Here is a 26,067-nt window from a genome sequence, read left to right as displayed (position 1 = left end):
ATACAAGCCATCAGTTCTCTGAAATATGCAGAGTCAACTACCAGCAATTTGGCCAGGTGCACATTCAGCTTCTGCGCTGATGGATGAGTGCACGCATACTGTTGTCTTTTAGCAATCACCTCAGTGATTGATTGCTGTCGAAACAAGTGACGAGGAGTACGAGGAGGATCAGGAGCTATACACAATGTTGAAGTCGATGGAAAGGAATGACAGCTTCCTTCTGCTGATGTTGGCGAGCCCTGACTGCTGGAGATGGGGTGCCGGCAGTTCCTGCATCAGGCTGTAAGACTAAATGAGTGGCACGGTTTTCCCACGCCACTTTATGTTCATGCTGTCTCACAGTCACGCGTCCATCCTGCTGTCTCTCAGGCACACTGCCAACCTGCTGTCTCACAGGCACGCTTCCACCCTGCTGTCTCAGAGCTGGTGGCGTACCTTACTTGGCTAGCCCAAAAAGCGGCAAAAGAAAGAGGCAGGTTCAGGACAGGTGAGGGCACAGAGGCAGTTTCTGGGCAATGCCAACTAAGCGTGGTGTTAGAGGAACCCATCGATTCCTGGCTGTGTGTATCTGTTGTCATCTAGGATGATGTTGAAGAGCGAGTCAACCATTCCAGTACAGCTGGATTGTTGGTCAAAACCTGACCAAAAGATGACAGTGGCAACTCTGGCCTGTTGCTGCAGCTGCTTCTTCCACCACCCCTTCTTCTGCTGCTACTTGTGCCACCTATAGCTACATTTTTGCTACTGCCCATTCATTTGGAGGGCCCAGCCAACTGTCTGTTGGCCATAGTGTAAAGTAACTGAATCAGTAATGTAACAGATTAAGTATGAATGGCACAGCAGGTGAACAAGATAAACGCAGCAATATATTAGACTGCCTGTTGAGACTAAGTCTGATGCACAGTAAGTGTATTTGTAACAAAACAGAGTAAGTATGAATTGCACATCAGGTGAACAAGATGCACAGGGCGAGTACACTCAGCCTGCACAGTCCCTGCAGTCTCCCTATACTCTCCCTTCAGTCTTAAAAAACTCCCCCTATGATCTCCCTGCACTCTTCTTCTCCAAAATTCTTTTTTTAACTGTTTTCTGCAACACTGTCCCTAGTGCATGAGTGCTTGTCACGTCTCTCCCTAAGCTCAGCTCACAGTGAGGCTTTTGTATAGGGCTGTGACATCACAGGGGATGGCTATCTGTTGATTGGCTAACTGTACGGCATTAAGGGTCATGTCTTGTTTCTGAGCTTCTTACTTTCACTTTGTCACATGTCCAGCAGTTATTTTAGAAAAAATTTGTTACCACAAAGCTCGAGGATTCTTCAATTCGCTCAAAACTACTCCTATTAGTTGGGTTACTTTTTATTTTGGTGCACATTGTCACATCATTATGAGATGCTGTTCCCAGTAGATCTCACTCATTTACTGATAAGCCAGTTATCTGCTGAACAAAGCACAAAAGAGTGTCTGATGGTGCATGATGGATAGTAAAATCTCCTCCCATATATATATATAATCTCCTCCTCATGGAATTCTAAAAACAATAGTTGTTCACTGCACATCCCTAGACTTGAGGTCCACAACTTTTTGTAGTTTGGCAACCACTTAAAAAAATGACAGGTGGTGTTAAATCACACTGAATATTAAAAGGGAAAAAACCCTAGATCAAGATATGACCTAACAGTATGGCTTTACCGTAGGTTTCTCTGGAGTTCTAGAAATTTTAGGAAATCCCTGAGGACACAGCTTGGTAGCCACAGGTAGGGGGCAAGAGAGATTCATATGGCTTCCAAGCTACTGGTTGGGGAAGACTGCCTTAGATGCATGGTAAGTTGGTTTCTGCACAAATTCTCAGGAGAAGTTGGCATCAATGTATATATGTATAGACCAATATGTAGACCTCAATCATATAGCATTCATCACTATGACACCACCTTCCCAAATTTGCCAGTCACTCACGTATCTCACTGTGCCACAGTTTACTCTATCTTTAGGACAAAACTCGTCATTCTTCGCTTGTATAGTGACATTTTGGTTATAGTTAAAAAAAGCCATTGCTGTGACAGTGCTTCCCCTATGTAACTGTTAAAAGAGGAAACCATCAGCACAGAGTGTGATTGGCAGAGTTATGAAACTTGCACGGAAATAGATAGTCAGTGACCAACATTTGTTCTGTCACATCCTCTGAAACTGTCATTTCACAAATTCTCAGGAGGAGGAAAAGATGGAGAGAGAGCCACAGAAAATTCGAGAGGGTTACCTTGTGAAGAAGGTAAGGTACAATGTAAAAAGTCTCAAGATGTCTTAAGCACTGGTGATTTATGTTACTTACAGAGCTGTGTATTCTTACTCAGACCGGTCAGAGTAAGCTTGGTGGCAGACTAATCTTATATTGTGCATGCAGTGTTGTACACACATGGCTGTATCATACTCCATAAATGAGGAATGGTGGGATGCAATCCTGTCCCTCACCTAAAACTTTTAGCTCATGCACAGAGCCATAATACAACCAATGATGTGAGAAAATATTTATTTTTGGTAGGGTCAAAATTCTGCTGGTCATAGGTAAAGAATATATGGCTTTTTCCCTTTAAATAGGTCATAGGTAAAGAATATATGGCTTTTTCCCTTTAAATGTTTTTCTATAGGCTGAAAGTGAAATTCAATACACAAAATTTGGTGAATGGGCATGAATTCTTCAGTTCTGCATTTGGAGCCTGACGGCCTCACCTCTTCCTTGTACTGTCAAACGTTCAGATTTCTTGATGCAGTTTTGGAAGCCAAACCCAGGAGTGAACTCAAAAAAGAGTGGAAGTTGTATCTGGCCTGTATACTTTCTCTCCTTTTATGATCCACTCCTGATTTGGCTTCTGAAACTGCATCAAGAAACCTAAATGTGTGGTCGTACCCTTAATGTATGACTGTCTGTATGATAAGCTGTGAGGAGGTTGAAGCACTTTCCCCAAACAGCTGTGACCCCCGCCAATCTAATATAAAAACAAAAACAAAAAACTTCCCCTGGTCTCATTTCCTTTAAAAACTGTTTAAATGTCTTCATGTAGCAGAATTATATTGTGTGTCTAATTCTTAATTCTTAAAACTTGTATTTATTTTTTATTGTTATGCAACTTGGGTAATAGAGCAATAAAGCAATTTATAATAACTTGACTATAGTCACCTAATAATTCAGGTTGACAAAAGACACATGTCCATCAAGTTCAACCTCTCTGAAATCTAGCTACATGCCCCTGGGAGATAGGAAATTTCAATATGATCCCCCCACTTTAAAAATGAATACTCTCAATACCATTAGTCAGTAGATACATTTTATGTTTTTATTGTCATTGTTTCCATTATTAATTCACAGTGTAATAGGACATTACAAAGTTTAAAGCGGATCTGTCAGATTAATATGCTGTCCTCTGGAAGGGCTGCATATTATAGCTACAAGTCCGTACTACTAGTAGCTAAAACAGCACTAAAAACAGCAGCCTATAAATGATGGTCCCGGATTTGTAACTGTAATATGCTGCCCTTACATAGTGCATTAACATGTCTGAGATGGACCACCAATCTAAGGCTACTTTCACACTTGCGTTGTTGTTTTCTGGTATTGAGATCTGGCAGAGGATCTCAATACCGGAAAAAAATGTTTCTGTTTAGTCCTTATGCATTCTGAATGGAAAGAGATCCGTTCAGGATGCATCAGGATGTCGGCAGCATTCCGTTTTATGACCGGACACAAAACCGCTGCAAGCTGCGGTTTTGTGTCTGGTCATAAAAATGGAAAAAAAAACGGATCCGTCCATGAAAACAATGTAAGTCAATGGTGACAGATCCATCTTTTTGGAATCCGTTTTTTTCCGTTTTGATTTCATACAACTGCATCCTAGCGGAATGGATGCATCCTGATGTGCAAAATCAAAGCGGATCTGTTTAAGCTCGGGATTGAGATCCTCTGCTGGATCTTAATACCAGAATTAACGACGCAAGTATGAAAGTAGCCTAATTTAAAGTGTAATTGCCCACCTTTAAAACAAATCCAGCTCTTCAAGTGAATTCTATAACTGCACTTTGATTTGTAGAGAGACAACTTTATATTCGGAGCTCGTTTTTATATCATTCTTTTTATGCACCCTAGCTTTTGCAGCTACTGCTTGACATTGTGTGCTTCTTCGGTTATACTGAAGTCCTTCTCTTGCTTTATTATACACACTTGTATTTCACTTGATACTTGATAGTATACTAAATCATACTGTGAACTCTCATACTACTGGAAATCTGCTTTACTGGTTAGCAATAGACATTTAGTTTACAGTCGTCTGAGAAAACATGTGAAAAAATGCAAATGTGCAATATTTTCCATAATATAAATAATTTTCTGTGATTTGATGGACTTCTAAAAAGCACTAAAGCCACTTTGCCCCTTCCCTTCTTGAATATTAACTCCTTAAAGACCGGGCCTATTTTCCTTTTTTTGTTTGTATTGACATATTCTGACAGCCATAACTTTTCTATATTTCGGTCTACAGAGCTGTAAGAGAGCTTGTTTTTTGCGTAGTTTTTATTGGTACCATGTTTGACTTTTTGATCACTGTATTAACATTTTTTTGGGGGACAAGATGACTTATAAATGGCGAATTGCATGTTTTTCTTCTTTTTTTTCCCTTACGGCGTTCACCGCACAGGAAATTTTTAAAAATATTTCAATAGTTCTGACATTTTGGGATGCGACGATACCTAATATGTTTATTTTTTATTGTTTATATATTTTTATATGTAGAATGACTTAATTATAATGCCACATATTGACTAAATAATAGTGGCATACTATGACTGAACAATACCTTAACACTGTAACTATAATGCCATATACTGGCTGCATAATACTGTCATACAGTGACTTAATAATGCTACTATACAGAAACCATATAAAGCTGCCATACTATATAATACCTCCATAGTATTTATAATGCAATACTGTGAGCAAATAATACCGCCATATTACGACTGAATGAGGGTACTTTCACACTAGCGTTATTCTTTTCCGGTGTTGAGTTCCGTCCTAGGGGCTCAAAACCGGAAATAACTGATCAGTTTTATCCTAATGCATTCTGAATGGAGAGCATTCTGTTCAGGATGTCTTCAGTTCAGTCTTTTTGACTTTTCAGGGCGGCGACAATACCGCAGCATGCTGCGGTTTTATCTCCGTCCAAAATTCCGGAACACTTGCCGGAATGCCAGATCCAGCGTTTTTCCCATTGACATGCATTAATGCCGAATCCGGCCCCGGCAAACAGATCCGGCATTGCGGCCTGCGCATGCTCAGACCGCAAAAAATGTTCAAAAAATAAATGCCGGATCCGTTTTTTCCGGATGACACCGGAGAGACGGATCTGGCATTTCAATGCATTTGTCATACGGATCAGAATCCTCTGCCGCAAGTGTGAAAGTACCCTAATACTGCCATACATTGACTCAATTTTAATGCCATACAGTGACTAAATAATACTGCTCTGCTGTGACTGAATAATATTTTTAATTCATTGATTATATAATAGTGTCATACTAAGAGATCATGTGTCATAAATTGTAAACAAAAAATAAATAAAGACAAAATAAATAATTAAGAAAAAAAAGATCACCACACATTGCCCCCTCATCCAACACGCCTCCTATATCCAGATAACCGTTATGGAAAAGGGAAATAATTAAAAAAGGGTTGTTGCATCTTGTGCTAGTAAAAAATGAAACAAAAAAAACAAGAAAAGCTATTTTTCCATTTTCAATATCTCCCTGTGTATATAAAAAAAACTAACTAGTTAAGAAAAGCTGACCAATCAGTTCCCTCTTTTAACTTCCTTTTTCTTGTTCTCTAATTTATTTTTGGAAAATGAACTGAACCCTTATAGGTTCATGATGATCCATAATCTGATCAGAGACAGGTCAGCTGGATAAGAATAGAAACCTCCTATTCAAATATGTATTACATCGCATACTGAATTAAAGGGCTGTTTGATGTTAGTATGTAAACTTTGGAGATCAATGCTGTGCTGTTATACATTTTTATATATGTCATACTGCTGGATATTAGACAATTCCAACTTGTTAAAAAGGTTCCTTGACAATAAAAAGATCACCAAATGTCTTCCTGCTGGGACCCCTATGATCGACTGTTGTGTTTAGTTTACATGCAGCGCCTCCACAGGAGAAATTAAGTATTACAAAGTTTCCTTTAAACTTAATGGATTGTGTGTGTACTTCAGGACAGGATAGGTCCTCCAAAGTGATACACATTTCTCAGAACCATTCTACACTAAGAGATGAGGATGCTGACCAGTGGACTCCCCACGGATGTGCATATGAGCGGTGATTTTCACGCATCACTTGTGCGTTGCTTGAAAATCGCAGAATGCTATACTTTGTGCATTTTTTTTGCAATGCAGGCCCCCATAGAAGTGAATGGGGCTGCGTGAAAATCGCAACGCACGGTTGCTAGGAGACGATCGGGGTGGGGAACCGATGTCACAGCCAGCTCTCTGAGAAGCTCTGGCAGACGTTCTTCTGTACCTCTTGCATGATGCTCTTTGTTTTGGTTTCACTTTGTCATCTCTTTTCCTTCTCCCAGCTGTCACCTATTTACACTGATTGTCTCCCTTTATATTCCCTCCCATACTGCCTCACTTTGCGGTTTATACTACTTCCTGGATTGTGTTCAATGCTAGAGGCTGCAACTGCTGATTCCTCAGATAAGTCTTTTTCCTTTATTTGTGTTTCCGTGGTGGCTTGATTCTAGGTGACCCTGACTCCCTCCATATTAAGTGCAGGGAGCCGGTGGTCGTGTCCCCTCACTATTATAGAGTTTTCAGGTGTCACAGTCTAGGTATGAGGGCATGCAATCATCTATCATAAAGACCGTTGCATGGGCATAGCAGTTAGGGAGAGCTCTAGGGGTTTTATAGGGCTCACCCATATGTTCCTTAGTTTGGGATCAAGTCAGTCGGATGTTTATTTATAACTTCCAGTTTTCTGCAACACCATCCGTGACACCCGATCATTATTATTTTCCCTTATAACATGGTTATAAGGGAAAATAATAGCATTCTTAATACAGAATGCTTAGTAAAATAGGGCTGGAGGGGTTAATTATTTTTTTTTTAACTCACCTTAATCCACTTGTTCGCGCAGCCCGTCTTCTCTTCTCTTCTGTCTTCATCTTTGCTGTGCAGTAGGAAAAGGACCTGTGGTGAAGTCACTGTGCTCATCACAGGGTCCGTCACATGATCCATCACCATGGTGCTGGATCGTGTGATGGACCATGTGATGAGCGCAGTGATGTCATCAAAGGTCCTTTACCCAGGTCCTGAAGAAAGAAGAGAAGCCGGGCTGCGTGAACAAGTGGATTAAGGTGAGTTAAATAATTTTTTTAATTTTTTTTAACCCTTCCAGCCCTATTTTACTAAGCATTCTGTATTCAGAATGCTCTTATTTTCCCTTATAACCATGTTATAAGGGAAAATAATACAATCTACACAACACCTAACCCAAACCCGAACTTCTGTGAAGAAGTTCGGGTTTGGGTACCAAACATGCCGATTTTTATCACGCGCGTGCAAAAAGCATTACAATGTTTTGCACTCGCGCAGAAAAATTGCGCATTTTCCCGCGACGCACCCGCATTTTATCCGGCCCAAAAACATGACGCCCGTGTGAAAGAGGCCTAACTCCCAGAATTCTCCTTTCACTCTATAGGAGTTACAAGAACAGCCAAGCAAGTGTGCATGCTGGGAATTGTAGTTTCACAGCAGCTGGAGTGCCGAGGGTTGCTGATCCCTGCAATAGTTACTCAACAAGTCATACTTTACTTGCGTTTGACAGGGAGATGCACAAAAGTTATTCAAGCAATGAGAAACTGCACAAGTAAAAGCATGTAACATACACTTCATGTGCAGAATTGACCCACTGCTGGTTTGAAACATACAACAGGAGTAGTAGGTGAGCCTCAACCTTAAAGAGGAGCTCTCACCTCTCCTGACATGTCTGTTTTAGTAACTACTTACATTTTTCAAGTAATTCAATGCAATAACGTTTATCTTGCTCCACCACTTGTTAGCATATGTTTTCTGAACATGTCCTGGGTTTGTGGTTGATGTGTGTTTAATATTGATATTGTGTATGCGTGTTACATAAAATGCATTTGGGATAAACATTTCCTGCTGTGGGGTCAGTTATGAACATTTACTTTCACTTTAAATGAATCTAATGGTTTGGCGCGATGGTGCAGCTAGCCGCATGCTGCAAAGCCACACTGACTCATGGCAGCCAAAGATTGGCTGATTTTGAGGAAAAATCTCTCACCCATTGGCTGCTATGGGTAGGAGTTACTTGTCCACATGCTGCAAACCTGCCCTAGGAGGAGCTTGGGAGTTGAGCACCCCTCCCCCCAATTTTTTTTTTTTTTAAAGTGACCTTACTTCCTAATAAAGAGATTAAAACACATTTGAAAAGAAATAGTCAAGGAGTGACTTACAGGTTATGTCATGGATTTGAATTGTTCATCACTTCTTCTCCATTTAGTCCAGACCATCACAGGCAGACTTCTTTGTTCAGGGGTGTGCATCCCCCTAGGACACCAAGAAGACACCAGCATTACTATATGGTACATGGTAGATGTGGGACTGTTACAGATTTTGCAAATCAGCCCCCGAATTTATACAGACCCCAGATCAGACCCCAAATTTATACAGGTCACTGTCATCCTGCTGCTCCAACTAATACTGTGCCCGCTGTGCTCCCCCATGCCCACAAACACTACTGTCAGAAATATTAGTGCCATACAGATAGCCCACCATTGTAATAGTGCGCCCAGACAGCCCTCAATTGTTATAGTGCTGCCAATAGTGATAATACTCCCCACATTAGTGGCAATGCGCCCAGTAATATTAATGCCCCCTACAGCACCTCAGTATTAATAATATAACAATAGTGCCGCAGTATTTATACAGCCCCTCCTGCAGTGCCCCCTGTAGTTCTTCTGCCCCCCTGCAGTTAAAACTCCCCTGTAGTGCCCCCTGTATTAAAGTGCCCCCTTGTAGTGCCAATATATTTTTATATTTTTATATCTATAATGCTCCTACTCCCCACATAGTTCCAGTATAAAATGCTCATCCACCCCCACCCCCATAGTGCCTGTAGTTATATGCCCCCGTAGTGCCAAGTATATATATAATGCTCTCCCTGTAATGCCAGTACATAATGATCCCCAGGGGTGGATTAGCCATAGACACTACAGGGAAATTTCCTGGTGGGCCGATGCCCCAGGGGGGCCACCCAAGGCCCCCTCACTACCACTGACCAAGTAAATAATGAGCTCTCAACAGTAATTAACTCTGAGAGAATCAGGTACCCATGTACCCAGCCAGCGACCGCACATGTCCTCCTGAATTCCACTGCTGTGGCCTGCACCTCACCTCCTAAATCCCTGGTCCATTAACAACTGCAGGCGGAGGACAGATGGTAGCTATTGATGGCCACCACAGAGGGACAGCTTTTGGGGCAGTATATGGTGCTACACTGTGTTATTTGGTTCTGCTGGGATGATATTTTGCACTATGGTATTGTTGACCTGCCTACTTTTGTTGCCCTGCCTTCTGTTGATTTGGACCCACCTACAACATGAGGCCACTTTTAGATTTTTCCTAGGGCCACTTTAAGTTCCCAGTCTACCCCTAATGATCACCCCGGTAATGTCAGTATATAATGCCCCTACATGCTCCCTGTAGTGCCAGTAATATATAATTCTCCCCCACCCCCTTGGTGCCCCCAGTAGATGATGACCCCCTTCTTTAGTGCCAGCTTTATAGAATGCTTCCCCAATTGGTGCCCCCAGTAGATGTTGACCTCCTCATTAGTGCTAGTTATATATAATGCTCCCCCTTGGTGCCCCAGTAGATGACCACCCCCCTTTTTGGTGCCATTTATATATAATGCTTGCCCCCCTTGGTACCTCCAGTAGATGATGACCACCTCTTTAGTGCCAGTTATACATAATGCCCCCCCCCTTCTTTGCACCCCCAGTACATAATGACCTCCTTTTTAGCGCCAGTTATATATAATGCTTCCCCCCTTGGTGCTCCCAGTAGATAATGACCCCTTTTAAGTGCCAGTTATATATAATGCCCCCCTTGGTGCACCTAGTAGGTAATGACCCTCTTTTTGGTGCCAGTTATATATAATGCTACCTACCTTGGTTCCTCCAGTAGATAATGACCCCCTTTTTAGTGCCAGTTATATAATGCTCCTCCTCCTTGGTGCCCTGCTCTGTAGTGCCTTGTGTATATAATGCTTCCCCCTCTTCTCCTTGCTGCTCCCAGTAGTGGCGACCTAATGTAAAAAACACACACACTTACCTCAGTCCCGTTCCCCCACCGCCATCTGCATCCGGCACAGGAGTGGTGATGTCCTCTGGACTGACTGTGCCGGCTTTCGCGCAATGGCGTAATCACCCGAGACCTGGCGTAAGAAGTCACAGTGACCTCTTGTGCCTATCTACTGCCCCATAAGCTTCAGGCCTAGCAGTCTGCAGCCTATAAGGCTGAGCGACCGCAAAAGCATTATGGGTAGGGAAGTGGCACCCTAGGAGGGCGCCTACCCATCGTCCCAGCCGTGGTTGCAGCCCACCAGAGATTATCCAACATTAATACAGACCTCCCAGATTGGCCGCCCCACGGTGGTGATCATACTAAGGCTACTTTCACACTGGCGTTTTGAATTCCGTTTGTGAGATACGTTTCAGGGATCTCACAAACGGTTCAAAACGGATCAGTTCAGCCCCAATGCATTCTGAATGGATAAGGATCTGTTCAGAATGCATCAGTTTGGCTCCGTTCCGCCTCCATTCCGCTCTGGATGCGGACACCAAAACGCTGCTTGCAGAGTTTTGGTGTCCGCCTGGCGATGCGGAGCCAAACGGATCCGTACTGACTTACAATATAAGTCAATGGGGACGGATCTGTTTTCACTGACACAATATGGTGCAATTGAAAACGGATCCGTCCCCCATTGACTTTCAATGCAAGTCATGACGGATCCGTTTTGACTTAGACTTTTTTTAAAAAGAATAATGCAAACGAATCCGTTCTGAACGGATACAAGCATTTGCATTATAGGTGCGGATCCGTCTGTGCAGATACCAGACGGATCCGCATCTAACGCAGGTGTGAAAGTAGCCTTACCTGGCCCCCACTGCTGGGTTTAGTCTCTGTCGCTCCTAGGCCTGCTCTTCCTCTCCCTGCAGGATTGAAAGCATCTGTCGATGGGGAGAAATGTGACTGCTGTGGCCAATCACAGGCCACAGCAGTGACCTGCTCCCCTTGTGTCACGTGAACAGTTGTCAGGACACAAAGGTGAGCACGTTACCGCTGTAGCCAATCACGTGTCACCTAGTTGATGGATGTTCTATTCATTACTGCAAGGAGAATAAGAGTTGGTCTAGGAAAGACAGAGATCGAAGCCAGTGGCAGTGAAAAGGCAAGAATGATCACCACCGCGTATTGGCCACACTGGGAGGTCTGTATTAGTCTTGACGAACCGTTTAATGCAGAGCAGTTTGAATGTAGGAACTGTAAATGTAGTTTCAAGATAAAATTGAAAAGTCATGCTACTAAAAGTTTCCATGTAGCCTCAGGGTTTTTGGCCACATGTCTTTAAGGCCCCTTTCACACGGGCGAGTATTCCACGCGGATGTGATGCGTGAGTTGAACGCATTGCACCCGCACTGAATACTGACCCATTCATTTCTTTGGGGCTGTTCAGATGAGCGGTGATTTTCACGCATCACTTATGCGTTGCGTGAAAATCGCAGCATGCTCTATATTCTGCGTTTTTCACGCAACGCAGGCCCCATAGAAGTGAATGGGGTTGCGTGAAAATCGCAAGCATCCGCAAGCAAGTGCGGATGCGGTGCGATTTTCACGCACGGTTGCTAGGAGACGATCGGGATGGAGACCCGATCATTATTAGTTTCCCTTATAACATGGTTATAAGGGAAAATAATAGAATTCTGAATACAGAATGCATAGTAAAACAGCGCTGGAGGGGTTAAAAAAAAAGATATATTTAACTTACCTTAGTCCACTTGATCGCGACCCGGCATCTCCTTCTGTCTCCTTTGTTGAATAGGACCTGTGGTGAGCATTCATTCCAGGACCTTTGATGACGTCACTCCGGTCATCACATGGTACGTCACATGATCTTTTACCATGGTGAGTGACATCATCAAAGGTCCTGGAATGAATGCTCACCACAGGTCCTATTCAACAAAGGAGACAGAAGGAGATGCCGGGCCGCGATCAAGTGGACTAAGGTGAGTTAAATTATTTTAATTTTTTTTAACCCCTCCAGCGCTGTTTTACTTTGCATTCTGTATTCAGAATGCTATTATTTTCCCTTATAACCATGTTATAAGGGAAAATAATACAATCTACAGAACATTGATCCCAAGCCCGAACTTCTGTGAAGAAGTTCGGGTTTGGGTACCAAACATGCGCGATTTTTCTCACGCGAGTGCAAAATGCATTACAATGTTTTGCACTCGCGGGTGTTCCCGCAACGCACCCGCACATTTTCCTGCAATGCCCGTGTGAAACCAGCCTAACGGGTGAAAACCATGCTCCCCAAAAACAATCACAGCCACAAAACTACAGCTTTTTTTTTGTGACACCTACATTTTTCAAATCATAGTCACACGTAGCATCGTGGGAAAAAATATACTGTATATGAAGCTGTTTGTACAATTAAATGTACTTGTTGGAAACAGAAAATAAAAGACAAAAATGCACACAGAAGCATGCAGAGATTTTCTTCTTTTGGAAACCATATGAATAAAAAAAACTGTTGTGGCATGGTCTACCAGATGTGATATCATGGAGATATTCTCTCCTAGAAGACGTAGTATGGAGCCCCAGGGACTCCAGTCCTAGGTTATCTCTTCTTATGTCTCAGCACTGCTCCTATCAGACAAACTATCAACGGTTTTGATTTTCAGTACCACTTCTTTGTTGAGGACACCCATCTATATACCTCATCCCAAGACATCACCACTGCACTTCTACAAAACACCAGTGATTTTATGATGTCTCTAGCATCATGTCCTCTCTATGTGTAACTGAATCTTTCAAAAAAGGAACTGCTTGTGTGTTCTCCATCTACTAACCTACCTAAACCTGATATCTCCATTTCAGTGTGTGGCACTACCATGACTTCTAGGCAGTGTTACCACTGTCTTGGGGTTATGCTTGACACAATCTTTCCTTCACCCCCTATGTTCAACTCACCCACTCATGGCACCTGCACTTTAGGAACATTTCTGGAATCTGCCTTTTCTTACTGTGGAAACAACAACCCCCCCCATTGTTGTCCTGATCCATTCCGATCTTGATTATTGTAACTTACTAATTGGTCTATACCTCACTAGACTCTCTCTCTCTCTCTCTCTCTCTCTCTCTCTCTCTTTCTCTCTCTATCCTTAATGCAGCAGCCAGGCTTATCTATCTGTTCAACTGCTACTCCAATGCCTCTGCCCTCTGCCAGTCATTGCACTGGTTGCCAATACAGCTCAGTCAGGATTCAATTTAAACTCTTCACTTTCACCCACAAGGTTCTTTACAGTGTTTCACTTCTTCATCTCCTCCCTCATCTCCATGTACTACCCTACCCCCTTCTCCTTATTCTGTCAATGATTTACGACTAACATCCTCCATAATCCTTTCATTTCCATCTACAAGACTTCTCTTAAGCTGTACCAGTTCTCTGGACAATTAGGTTAGCTCCCAACAACCAAAGTTTCAGGCATTCTCTAAAAACATTTTTTAGGGTGGCCAATCACATTTCCTAATCTTACCCTTTTACATTTACCCTGATCCTTTCCTCCAGCAGTATCTATCACACTATGCACTCAGAAACACTACATATACTGGTGGGTGACTGGCTCATGTAGTTCTATATCTACTCCTCTATTTAGTTGAGATGACTAGACCAATGTACAAAACAAGCACTGATACCTCTTGTGTCACCCCTAGCTCCACCTAAATTGTAAGCTCTTGCACAGAGCACAGTTCTATTGTTTGAATTGTTGAAAAGTTTGTTACATTGTAATATCTGATTTTGTTTTACATGCATCCTCTGATTGTACAGTGCTGTGGACACATATAGATAGACACATCTTTGCTTCTACTTAGTTGATTCTTGATCTATTCCCACCTCATATTTCAGGGCATGTTTAATAAATGGAGGCCAATGTGGGTAACATTGCTGGAGGATGGAATAGAATTCTACAAGAAGAAAAGTGACAGCAGCCCAAAGGGGATGGTACCACTAAAAGGAGCGGTTATTACAAATCACTGTCAGGAGTACAGTAAAAGAATGGTGAGTGCTGTGATATAATATTTCATATAATTACATTTCTGAACTGTAATGGCATATGAGAAACAAAAAAGGACTTGTTGCTTGCCACCACATGCATGTCAAAGTTCTCCTGCCCAAGTATAAGTAAACCAACCATGTTCATGTTGAAAGCACTGTGGCCACTTCATTCTAATAATTTTTGGGGATGCCAATATTCATGCCCTTATGGAACTCCAAATTATAGCATATTCTAGAGCCATGGGCAGAAGATCGTATGGAGGCATACAGAAACCCCATAGGTGCTCTATGTATTGCTGCACATTAATACACATTTAGACAGAATGTGGATTAATGTGGATTAATACGGAAAAATACCCTATTTGCCTCTGTATGAAATTGTGGCATATAATAGGACCCCCAAATAAGTACCATCTTGTGGCTCCATACAGCTCATATGTACATGACCCCCAACACTATTATATGAGACCCAGTTATCTCAGAAAAGACAAAAATATATATATTTTTTTTATTATTAATAAAGATATTTATAATTCCACAACATAGATTACATCAGTTTGTTTGGAGCATTCACACTTAAAGTACCACTGAGCTTTCAACAAACATGTGCATTCGCTGCACAGAGAAAGTAGATGAGAATCTGATTCCTAACTGGATCACAGTCACTCAGAAGCAGCACCATAATAGAGGAGATTACAGAGAAGTACTGGCCTGTTTGGTTGTGAATGAAGCGCTTGTGCTGAGCTATAAACTTCCTATGTAGCTGTGCAGTCTCTTTTGGTCAGTGCCTGTCTCCTCAGCTCCTGCTTACTCCTCCCCCTCCCCTCTCCATAGAATTGCAGTGACATGTGTAATATCATCCTCCTGCAGAGCTAGTCCATCCTTGACAGGGAAAAAGGCATCTTTCAAAGTGAAAACTAATTAGCAGGAGTTGGGAGAGGGGAGCTGGTAAACAGGTGATAAGAGGAAAAATTGACATTTTGCACTGATAAAACATATTACAAAGATTTTTGTGGTCACTTGTACTAGTGATTTATGCAAAGTTGTGTGAAAAGTTGGTGACCATTTAACTATAAAGTCAAGACCTGTTGTATTAATTCATAACAATATTTTAGTGTTGTGGATTAGTGTCATAAAACCAATTCTGTTTCTTGCTTTAGTTTGTGTTTAAGCTGACCACTGCTAAACAGCAGGATCACTATTTCCAAGCATCTCACCATGAAGAGCGTGACGCTTGGGTTAAGGACCTAAAAAGAGCATCAAAATGCATTGCAGATGGTCAAAAGTTTGCAAGAAAATCCACCAGAAAATCAATCAGATTACCAGACACAATTAATTTAGGGTAAGTGCACAATACAATTGTACATTTTACTTTTGCTCTGTCTGATTGTACTATATACAAAGAAAACAGAATTCTTCTGTGTTATACTGTATACCCAACAGTAGATTGAGTGTGACAACAGGATGTGCCAATAATGAGAACAATAAAGGCGTTGTCGAGTTAAAAATCAATTTCCATATATCTTGTTCAGGATCCTTATCTCCTGGCCAGAGTGGGGACAGACAACCGCGATGTGTTTTGCGGTCCACAAATTGCAGATCCGCAAAACACGGATGCCGCCCGCGTGTGTTCTGCAATTTGCGGAACGGAACGGGTGGCCCATTATAGAAATGCCTATTCTTGTCCACAAAAACGGACAAGAATCGGACATGTTTATCTTTTTTGCGGGGCCACGAAATGGAGCAACGGATTTTCACCTGTTCTGTGTTTTTGTCCTGCACCTGGTTTTGGCTCGCAATCACTGATGGAAATAACTGACCAAACACTGACTGTGTCAAAGCGGTCTAATACTGAGATTGACACTTGCATACTCAACTTTGTGAAAGGGACACTGCTACGACAGTAATGTTTCATAGAGTAATAATGATACATCCTGCCAAGAGATCACAAAACAGAGAAGGAGCAATCTTATCATTGCTAAAACCAAATATAAAGAGTTTAAATCCTTCTGAGTAATAAGACAACGTGTACCTTCAATACCACGTTTGTTATTTATTTTTTATTTTTTTGCTTCAATGCATCTGAAAAAAAAAGCAACTTTGTAAATAATTTTGATTGAAAATGTCTTACCATATTGTGTCAACAGCTCCTATGCAGATCTACATGTATCCATGGTTATAGACTGCGAAAACCTGTGTACTCTGATCCAGCAGTAATACTCTGTTAAGTCTGTTCCCTTCTTCTTGCTAAAAATACTTTTGATAGACTATGTAGAAGTGGGGGAAGCAATAACATATGGATGCAGGTCAGATTTATATACAGGATTTTTTTGGTAGTCTGTTATATAGAGAAATATAGATCTACATATAAACTGTAGACTAGGGATGCACAACATGCGGCCCTCAACACCATTCTGTGCGGCCCCCATCCATCCGGTAACAGACATGTATGTCTATGTCTTGTGGCTGCTCACATGTATTTTTCATGCATTCTCCCATTAGATGGGAGTCCTTTAAGTGTAACTAGACATTTATGATATATACTGTATGTTCAGTATGCCATTAATACAATATTTCAGTTGGTAATGCCCCTTTTAGTTTTATTTTCATCCCTTGGAATAGGATTAGTCTGACAATGAGGCCCCCAACCAGAAAAGGTTGTGCACTCCTGCCGTAGACAGGCCACGATTGCAACTGTTAAATCAAGACTATTTGCAAAAGTTCTTCACGTATTTGAGTAATAAAATAGAACTGGTTGTGAAGGTGATCATAACCTTTAAAGCCTGGATTTGCAGAATAGAGCAATACACAGTGAATTATATTTTGGGCAGAAAGGGGTAATGAGTTTTCTTACCTAACTGTAAAATCTTCCTATTTGTAGTGAATTATATCTCACCATGAAAGATCCAGACAAAGGAATTAAAGAAATTAAGTTGGAGAAGGACAAAAAAGTGTATAATCATTGTTTTACAGGTAAGTATAGAGTGTAGCGAGTCTCCACATTCTCTAGAAAAGGGGTGCACATTTGTTTTTTTTATATCTGGGACTATAGAGTCACATTGTACTACCTGAAGCATTGCAATAAAATGCGAACACAATGTATAAGCAAACACTACATACAGCAGCATGCTGTTTTATGTGCTAAGATATACAGTATGCAAGCATTGTGTATATACGTTACTCTTACTGTACGTAAGAATTTAAGGTTCTTTGCGTACATTTTTTAGCAAAATTGTGTGGACCCATCTACCAAAGACAGATGGGGACCTACATTATCAGATTTGCCTCTGGCCTATGAAGTGAACTCAAGGCAGCTCGAATCCAAGGCAAATGTACAATGCAAAAAGGTGTGTTGTCACTGGCTTTCAGGCTCAGACTATTTTGATCTAAAATTGTGCAGAAACAATCTACATTTTTTATTTACAGTAAGTATAGCAGTAATGCAATTGAGAATAATATATATATATATATATATATATATATATATATATTGTGGGGGCTTGCTCTGGTAGACAGGATAGCGGACGCAGTATAGAGGCAAGGAACCAGGTTGTAAATCAACTTCAGTGTTTTATTCACCCTCAGCAAAAACATTACAGTCTTGGTGCACACAGCAAAACATAACAATGGTCACCTGGAATCCTTGGTGTCAGTTCACATCCGGCTATATGCTCAGCCACAGACAAGTTCAATGGCAGGCTTCCAGGTGGCCTGCATGCCTCTTTGTAGTCCTCGGCACAAAGTACTTCACAGCTTTTCTGTCAGATGGAGGATAATCCACACCACCTAATAAAGCTGACTGCTTTTTATAAGCCTCCCAAGACCCGGCCTGAAACGTGTGGAGTAGCCACCAACTGGCACTTTGGCTACTCCCAGTAAGAGCCATCCCGGATCGGCTTTACAGCCATACTAAACAGCTGAAGTGTCAGACTGCAAAGCAAATAATGACACTTCAGGAAAAAAACAGCTCTTACCTCACTGAGGCCAGAAACCTAGGTGACACGTATCGACCATCAATGATGGCCCCTTGTTCCTTCCTACAATATATATATATATATATATATATATATATATATATATATACAGTGGCGGAAATAATTATTTGACCCCTCACTGATTTTGTAAGTTTGTCCAATGACAAAGAAATGAAAAGTCTCAGAACAGTATCATTTCAATGGTAGGTTTATTGTAACAGTGGCAGATAGCACATCAAAAGGAAAATCGAAAAAATAACTTTAAATAAAAGATAGCAACTGATTTGCATTTCATTGAGTAAAATAAGTATTTGAACCCTCTAACAAAAAAAGACTTAATACTTGGTGGAAAAACCCTTGTTTGCAAGCACAGAGGTCAAACGTTTCTTGTAATTGATGACCAAGTTTGCGCACATTTTAGGTGGAATGTTGGTCCACTCCTCTTTGCAGATCATCTCTAAATCCCTAAGGTTTCGAGGCTGTCTCTGTGCAACTCTGAGCTTGAGCTCCCTCCATAGGTTTTCGATTGGATTAAGGTCCGGAGACTGACTAGGCCACTCCATGACCTTAATGTGCTTCTTCTTGAGCCACTCCTTTGTTGCCTTTGCTGTATGTTTTGGGTCATTGTCGTGCTGGAACACCCATCCACGACCCATTTTCAGTTTCCTGGCAGAGGGAAGGAGGTTGTCGCTCAGGATTTCACGATACATGGCTCCGTCCATTTTCCCGTTTATGCGAATAAGTTGTCCTGTGCCCTTAGCAGAAAAACACCCCCAAAGCAAAATGTTTCCACCCCCATGCTTGACGGTGGGGACGGTGTTTTGGGGGTCATAGGCAGCATTTTTCTTCCTCCAAACACAGCGAGTTGAGTTAATGCCAAAGAGCTCTATTTTGGTCATCAGACCACAGCACCTTCTCCCAGTCACTCTCTGAATCATTCAGGTGTTCATTGGCAAACTTCAGACGGGCCTGCACATGTGCCTTCCTGAGCAGGGGGACCTTGCGAGCCCTGCAGGATTTTAATCCATTGCGGTGTAATGTGTTTCCAATGGTTTTCTTGGTGACTGTGGTCCCTGCTAATTTGAGGTCATTAACTAACTCCTCCCGTGTAGTTCTAGGATGCTTTTTCACCTTTCTCAGAACCATTGACACCCCACGAGGTGAGATCTTGCGTGGAGCCCCAGAGCGAGGTCGATTGATGGTCATTTTGTGCTCCTTCCATTTTCGAACAATCGCACCAACAGTTGTCACCTTCTCTCCCAGCTTCTTGCTAATGGTTTTGTAGCCCATTCCAGCCTTGTGCAGGTCTACAATTTTGTCTCTGACATCCTTGGACAGCTCTTTGGTCTTTCCCATGTTGGAGAGTTTGGAGTCTGCTTGATTGATTGATTCTGTGGACAGGTGTCTTTTATACAGGTGACTAGTTAAGACAGGTGTCCTTAATGAGGGTGACTAATTGAGTAGAAGTGTCTAACCACTCTGTGGGAGCCAGAACTCTTAATGGTTGGTAGGGGTTCAAATACTTATTTCACTCAATGAAATGCAAATCAGTTGCTATCTTTTATTTAAAGTTATTTTTTCGATTTTCCTTTTGATGTGCTATCTGCCACTGTTACAATAAACCTACCATTGAAATGATACTGTTCTGAGACTTTTCATTTCTTTGTCATTGGACAAACTTACAAAATCAGTGAGGGGTCAAATAATTATTTCCGCCACTGTATATATATTGTAGGAAGGCGCAAGGGTCCATCGTTGACGTAAGGTATGTGTCACCGAGATTCCTGGCCTCGGTGAAGTAAGAGGCGGTATTTTCAGGTGTCAGCGGCAGCTAATGCTGATTGACTCTTGGCTATTTTAGTATGGCTGTATAGCTGATCCGGGACGACTCTTACTGGGAGTAGCCAAAGTGATGGGTGGGTGACTACTTCCCACGTTCCAGGCCGGGTCTTGACTGGACTATAAAAACCCAGCCAGTAGTGTCAGCTGAGGGTGGATTACTCCTCACTGACAGTGGAGCTCTGTCATTCTCTGTGTTGGGACCTGTGAGTTTGGGCCTGCTACCTTGTGGGTGTGAAAGCAGGAGGATTCTGCTTTTTCCAAGGACTTCTTCTTTACTGCATGGTGTGAACAAACACCAAAATCACAGACTGTTTTCCTTGAAACACACTTTTTGTTTTGTCATTTGCTTAATGTGTGAATAAACACTGAACTGTTTAATTCAAAGACTTTGTTGTTGCCTCTATACTGTGTACGCTAACCTGCCTACCAGAGCGAATCCCCACAATATATATATATATATATATATATATATATATACATTTGCAAGAAAAAGTATGTGAACCCTTTGGAATGATATGGATTTCTGCACAAATTGGTCATAAAATGTGATCTGATCTTCATCTAAGTCACAATAGACAATCACAGTCTGCTTAAACTAATAACACACAAAGAATTAAATGTTACCATGTTTTTATTGAACACACCATGTAAACATTCACAGTGCAGGTAGAAAAAGTATGTGAACCCCTAGACCAGTGGTCGGCAAGCCGCGGCTCGAGAGCCACATGCGGCTCTTTACACACTTTAATGCGGCTCTTCTGCAGGGCTCCAGATGCCATTAGCGACTGGACCCGCCGCCGCAGCTCTGCTCAATACAGCGGCGGGCACAGGAGATGATCGTTCTCAGCAGCGCAGGAGGAGTCTCTCCCTCCCCCCTGTGCTGCTGCTGTCCCCGCCGCTGCCAATAAGAAGAGACAGGAGGAAGAGGGGAGGGGCTGTGGCCACTGCGCCACCAATGAAGAAAACTGACCTGTTAATACAAATACAGGAGGCGGGTGCCGGAATCAAATAGCCGGCACCCGACCTCTGTGACAGGGAGCTGCGATCCGCTGCAGTTGAGTTAACCCTTCAGGTGCGGTACCTGAGGGGTTAACTGCCGCTGATCGCAGCTCCCTGTCACAAAGGTCGGGTGCCGGCTATTTGATTCCGGCACCCGCCTCCTGTATTTGTATAAGAAACGTTGGTGCCCCCCCCCCCCCCCCCAGTATAATAAACGTTGGTGGCACAGTGCGCCACCCCCCCCCCCCAGTATAATAAACGTTGGTGGCACAGTGCGCCCCCCCCCCAGTATAATAAACGTTGGTGGCACAGTGCGCCCCCCCCCCCCAGTATAATAAACGTTGGTGACACAGTGGGAAGTGCCAATGAGGGTTAAAAATAATAAAAGAAAATTAACTCACCTCCTCCAGTTGATCAGGTAGCTGCCGGTCTCCTGTTCTTACTTCTTTCTAGTTTCTTCAGGACCTGTGGTGACGTCACTGAGCTCATCACATGGCCCATTACCATGGTGATGGATCATGTGATGAGCACAGTGATGTCACCACAGGTCCTGCGTCCTGAAGAAACTAGAAAGAAGTAAGAACAGGAGACGATCAATTGGAGGAGGTGAGTTAATTATTTTTTTATTTTTTAACCCTCATTGGCACTGCCCACTGCGCCACCAATGTTTATTATATTGAGGGGGGGCGCACTGCGCCACCAATGTTTATTATATTGGGGTGATGGGGGGGCGCACTGCGCCACCAATGTTTATTATATTGGGGTGATGGGGGGGGCGCACTGCGCCACCAATGTTTATTATATTGAGGGGGGGCGCACTGCGCCACCAATGTTTATTATATTGGGGTGATGGGGGGGCGCACTGCGCCACCAATGTTTATTATATTGAGGGGGGGCGCACTGCGCCACCAATGTTTATTATATTGGGGTGATGGGGGGGGGCGCACTGCGCCACCAATGTTTATTATATTGAGGGGGGCGCACTGCACCACCAATGTTTATTATATTGGGGTGATGGGGGGGCGCACTGCGCCACCAATGTTTATTATATTGACCTTGTACTAAGCATTCTGTATTCAGAATGCTATTATTTTCCCTTATAACCATGTTATAAGGGAAAATAATACAGTGAATAGACTTTCATCCTAGGAACCATGCGTGAAAATCGCACTTGCTTGCGATTTTCACACAGCCCCATTAACTTCTATGGGGCCTGCGTTACGCGAAAAACGCACAAGTGATGTGTGAAAATCACCGCTCATGTGCACAGCCCCATAGAAGTGAATGGATCCGGATTTAGTGCGGGTGCATTCCAGTATTTTGAATGCCGGATCCAGCACTAATACATTCCTATGGGGAAAAATGCCGGAGCCGGCATTCAGGCAAATCTTCATTTTTTTTCGCCGGAGATAAAACCGTAGCATGCTACGGTTTTATCTTTTGCCTGATCAGTCAAAATGACTGAACTGAAGACATCCTGATGCATCCTGAACGGATTACTCTCCATTCAGAATGCATGGGGATAAAACTGATCAGTTATTTTCCGGTATAGAGCCCCTGTGACGGAACTCAGTGCCGGAAATGAAAAACGCTAATGTGAAAGTACTTTAAAATATTAAGTTTAAATCCCCCCCTTTCCCAATTTTACATATAAAATATATAAACAATAAATAAATAAACATATTACATAGCCTTTTTAGTCACCTTGTCACCCCAAAAAATAGCATAGGACTGTTCTATTATGGGCCGAATGTTTCATAAAATGCGAAATGCACGCGGCTTTTTTTGTTGTTTTTTTTTTTTTTTGCACGGTATTGAGTATCACAATACTTTTTTATGGTGACGAAAGCGAATCAAAATTTTGGTTTCAAAACAACCCTACGCCGATCTGATCGGCGTAGCGTTGTCACGATACCCAAATTTTGATTCAGTTTCGATTTGGCGACTAAAAATTTGATTTGGCTCCTAAATTTTTCAGTTCAGGAGCCAATGGCTACTTGGAATTTTTTTTTAGTCTGGAGCACTGTTCTGTGTGCCGGGCGCCCGCTCCCCTCCCTCCTCTCGGGGGCGGCAGCCTGCGGCTGTCCTGCCTACATGTGTGCCGTGCGGCGCTCAGGCCAAAGGAGGCGTCACTGACTGTCAGTGGGCCGCGGCGGAGGGAGGCGAGGAGGCGGAGCTGCTCTGTCTGCTATGACCTGTAAAAGCTGCCCCTCCAGGCTGGCAGCAGAAGAACACAGTCACAGAGTAACACTGAGGCACGACTTGTTGGAACTTGGCCGACCCTGCTGGACTCTAGTCTGGACTCTGGAGAAGACACCTTAAGGCAGAGCCAGCTGAGATTGGAGCCAGGACCAGACCGACCCCACTCCAGCCAGACCCCAGTGATATATCAGGTACCGACTTCAACATTGTCCCTCATCATGTCACCCCCCCGATGGTGCAGACTCCAACATTGTCCCCCATTAGGGAGCATAATGGATGGGGGCTGACGGCTGTCATGGGGGGCATGATGGCTGACATGGGAGTAATGATGGATGGGTGCTGACGGCTGACATGGGCATGATGGATGGGGTGCTGACGGCTGACATGGGCATGATGGATGGGGTGCTGACATGGGGGGCTGACGGCTGACATAAGGTCATGATGGCTGACATGGGGGGCATGATGGATGGGGGCTGACGGCTGACATGGACATGATGGATGGAGTGCTGATGGCTGACGGCTGACATGGGGTGCTGACGGCTGACATAGGGGCATGACGGCTGACATGGGGGGCATGATGGATGGGGGCTGACAGCTGACATGGGCATGATGGATGGGGTGCTGACGGCTGACATGGGGGGCATGATGGCTGACATGGGGGGCTGATGGCTGACATGGGGGGTAATGATGGATGGGGGCTGACATGGGCATGATGGGGTGCTGATGGCTGGCATGGGCATGATAGATGGGGTGCTGACGGCTGACATGGGCATGATGGATGGGGTGCTGACATGGGGTGCTGACGGCTGACATAAGGTCATGATGGCTGACATGGGGGGCATGATGGATGGGGGCTGACGGCTGACATGGACATGATGGATGGAGTGCTGACATGGGGGGCTGATGGCTGACGGCTGACATGGGGTGCTGACGGCTGACATAGGGGCATGACGGCTGACATAGGGGCATGACGGCTGACATGGGGGGCATGATGGATGGGGGCTGACAGCTGACATGGGCATGATGGATGGGGTGCTGACGGCTGACATGGGGGGCATGATGGCTGACATGGGGGGCTGATGGCTGACATGGGGGGTAATGATGGATGGGGGCTGACATGGGCATGATGGGGTGCTGACGGCTGACATGGGCATGATGGATGGGGTGCTGACGGCTGACATGGGCATGATGGATGGGGTGCTGACGGCTGATATGGGCATGATGGATGGGGTGCTGACATGGGGGGCTGACGGCTGACATAGGGGCATGACGGCTGACATGGGGGCATGATGGATGGGGGCTGACGGCTGACATGGGCATGATGGATGGGGTGCTGACTGCTGATATAGGGGGCTGATCTGAGGTATGATTAACATTGGGGGTCTGATTGGTGGTCTGACCTGAGGAATAATGGAAAATATTGTTTCTGATTATACTCCTCTAAAACCTATGTGCATCTTATAGGGCGAAAAGTACAGTCCTCAAACCAGATCGAAGATATCAGGACCACACAGAGGAGAAGCCAGCTGCTGCAGACAGAACCAGGACCAGGTGAGCTGCGGGCGGGGCGGGGGGAGAAGGGGGTCACCGAGATGTAGCTTCGCTTGTGTTGCCAAAAAATCCTTGCACAGGCTCTGGTCACGTCCACGTGACAGGGCCGGTGCAAAGAGTCCCACAGTACCCGACCTATGTGGATACTTGCATGCACAATATTCTCAATAAAAACTTATTGAAACTAAAAACAGTGTACCATCCTATGTATTTTCGGTTTTAAAAATGTGGCTCTCAAAATAAATTTCAATCGTGGTTTTGGCGAGATTTGGCTCAGTTGAAAAAAAAGGTTGCCCACCACTGCCCTAGACTAATGACATCTCCAAGAGCTAATTGGAGTGAGGTGTCAGCCAACTGGAGTCCAATAAATGAGATGAGATTGGAGGTGTTGATTACAGCTGCCCTGCCCTATAAAAAACACACACCAGTTCTGGGTTTTCTTTTCACAAGAAGCATTGCCTAATGTGAATGATGCCTTGCATAAAAGAGCTCTCAGAAGACCTACGATTAAGAATTGTTGACTTGCATAAAGCTGGAAAGGGTTATAAAAGTATCTCCAAAAGCCTTGCTGTTCATCAGTCCACGGTAAGACAAATTGTCTATAAATGGAGAAAGTTCAGCACTGCAGCTACTCTCCCTAGGAGTGGCCATCTGTAAATATGACTGCAAGAGCACAGCGCAGACTGCTCAATGAGGTGAAGAAGAATCCTAGAGTGTCAGCTAAAGACTTACAAAAGTCTCTGGCATATGCTAACATCCCTGTTAGCGAATCTACGATACGTAAAACACTAAACAAGAATGGGTTTCATGGGAGGATACCACAGAGGAAGCCACTGCTGTCCAAAAAAAAAACATTGCTGCACGTTTACAGTTTGCACAAGAGCACCTGGATGTTCTACAGAAGTACTGGCAAAATATTCTGTGGACAGATGAAACCAAAGTTGAGTTGTTTGGAAGAAACACACAACGCTATGTGTGGAGAAAAATAGGCTCAGCACACCAACATAAAAACCTCATCCCAACTGTGAAGTATGGTGGTGGAGCATCATGGTTTGGGGCTGCTTTGCTGGGTCAGGGCCTGG

General features: G+C 43.5%; 1 protein-coding gene across 1 annotated transcript in view; it reads left to right on the top strand.

The window, feature by feature from the left end:
• The first annotated feature begins 2,130 nt into the window (after positions 1–2,130).
• The window catches only part of PLEK (pleckstrin), a 64,809-nt gene continuing 40,872 nt past the window's right edge, over positions 2,131–26,067 (top strand). The window contains exons 1-4 of the mRNA XM_040430049.1: positions 2,131–2,268; positions 14,268–14,420; positions 15,578–15,759; positions 17,299–17,390. Of these exons, the coding sequence (XP_040285983.1) occupies positions 2,221–2,268; positions 14,268–14,420; positions 15,578–15,759; positions 17,299–17,390 (475 nt within the window). The 5' untranslated portion in view covers positions 2,131–2,220. The remainder of the gene's footprint in view (positions 2,269–14,267; positions 14,421–15,577; positions 15,760–17,298; positions 17,391–26,067) is intronic.

Source organism: Bufo bufo, chromosome 4, assembly GCF_905171765.1.
Source record: "Bufo bufo chromosome 4, aBufBuf1.1, whole genome shotgun sequence".
Classification (NCBI taxonomy): Eukaryota; Metazoa; Chordata; class Amphibia; order Anura; family Bufonidae; genus Bufo; species Bufo bufo.
The sequence above is the reverse complement of the archived record's forward strand: the minus strand, read 5'-3'. Positions and strand labels throughout refer to the sequence as shown.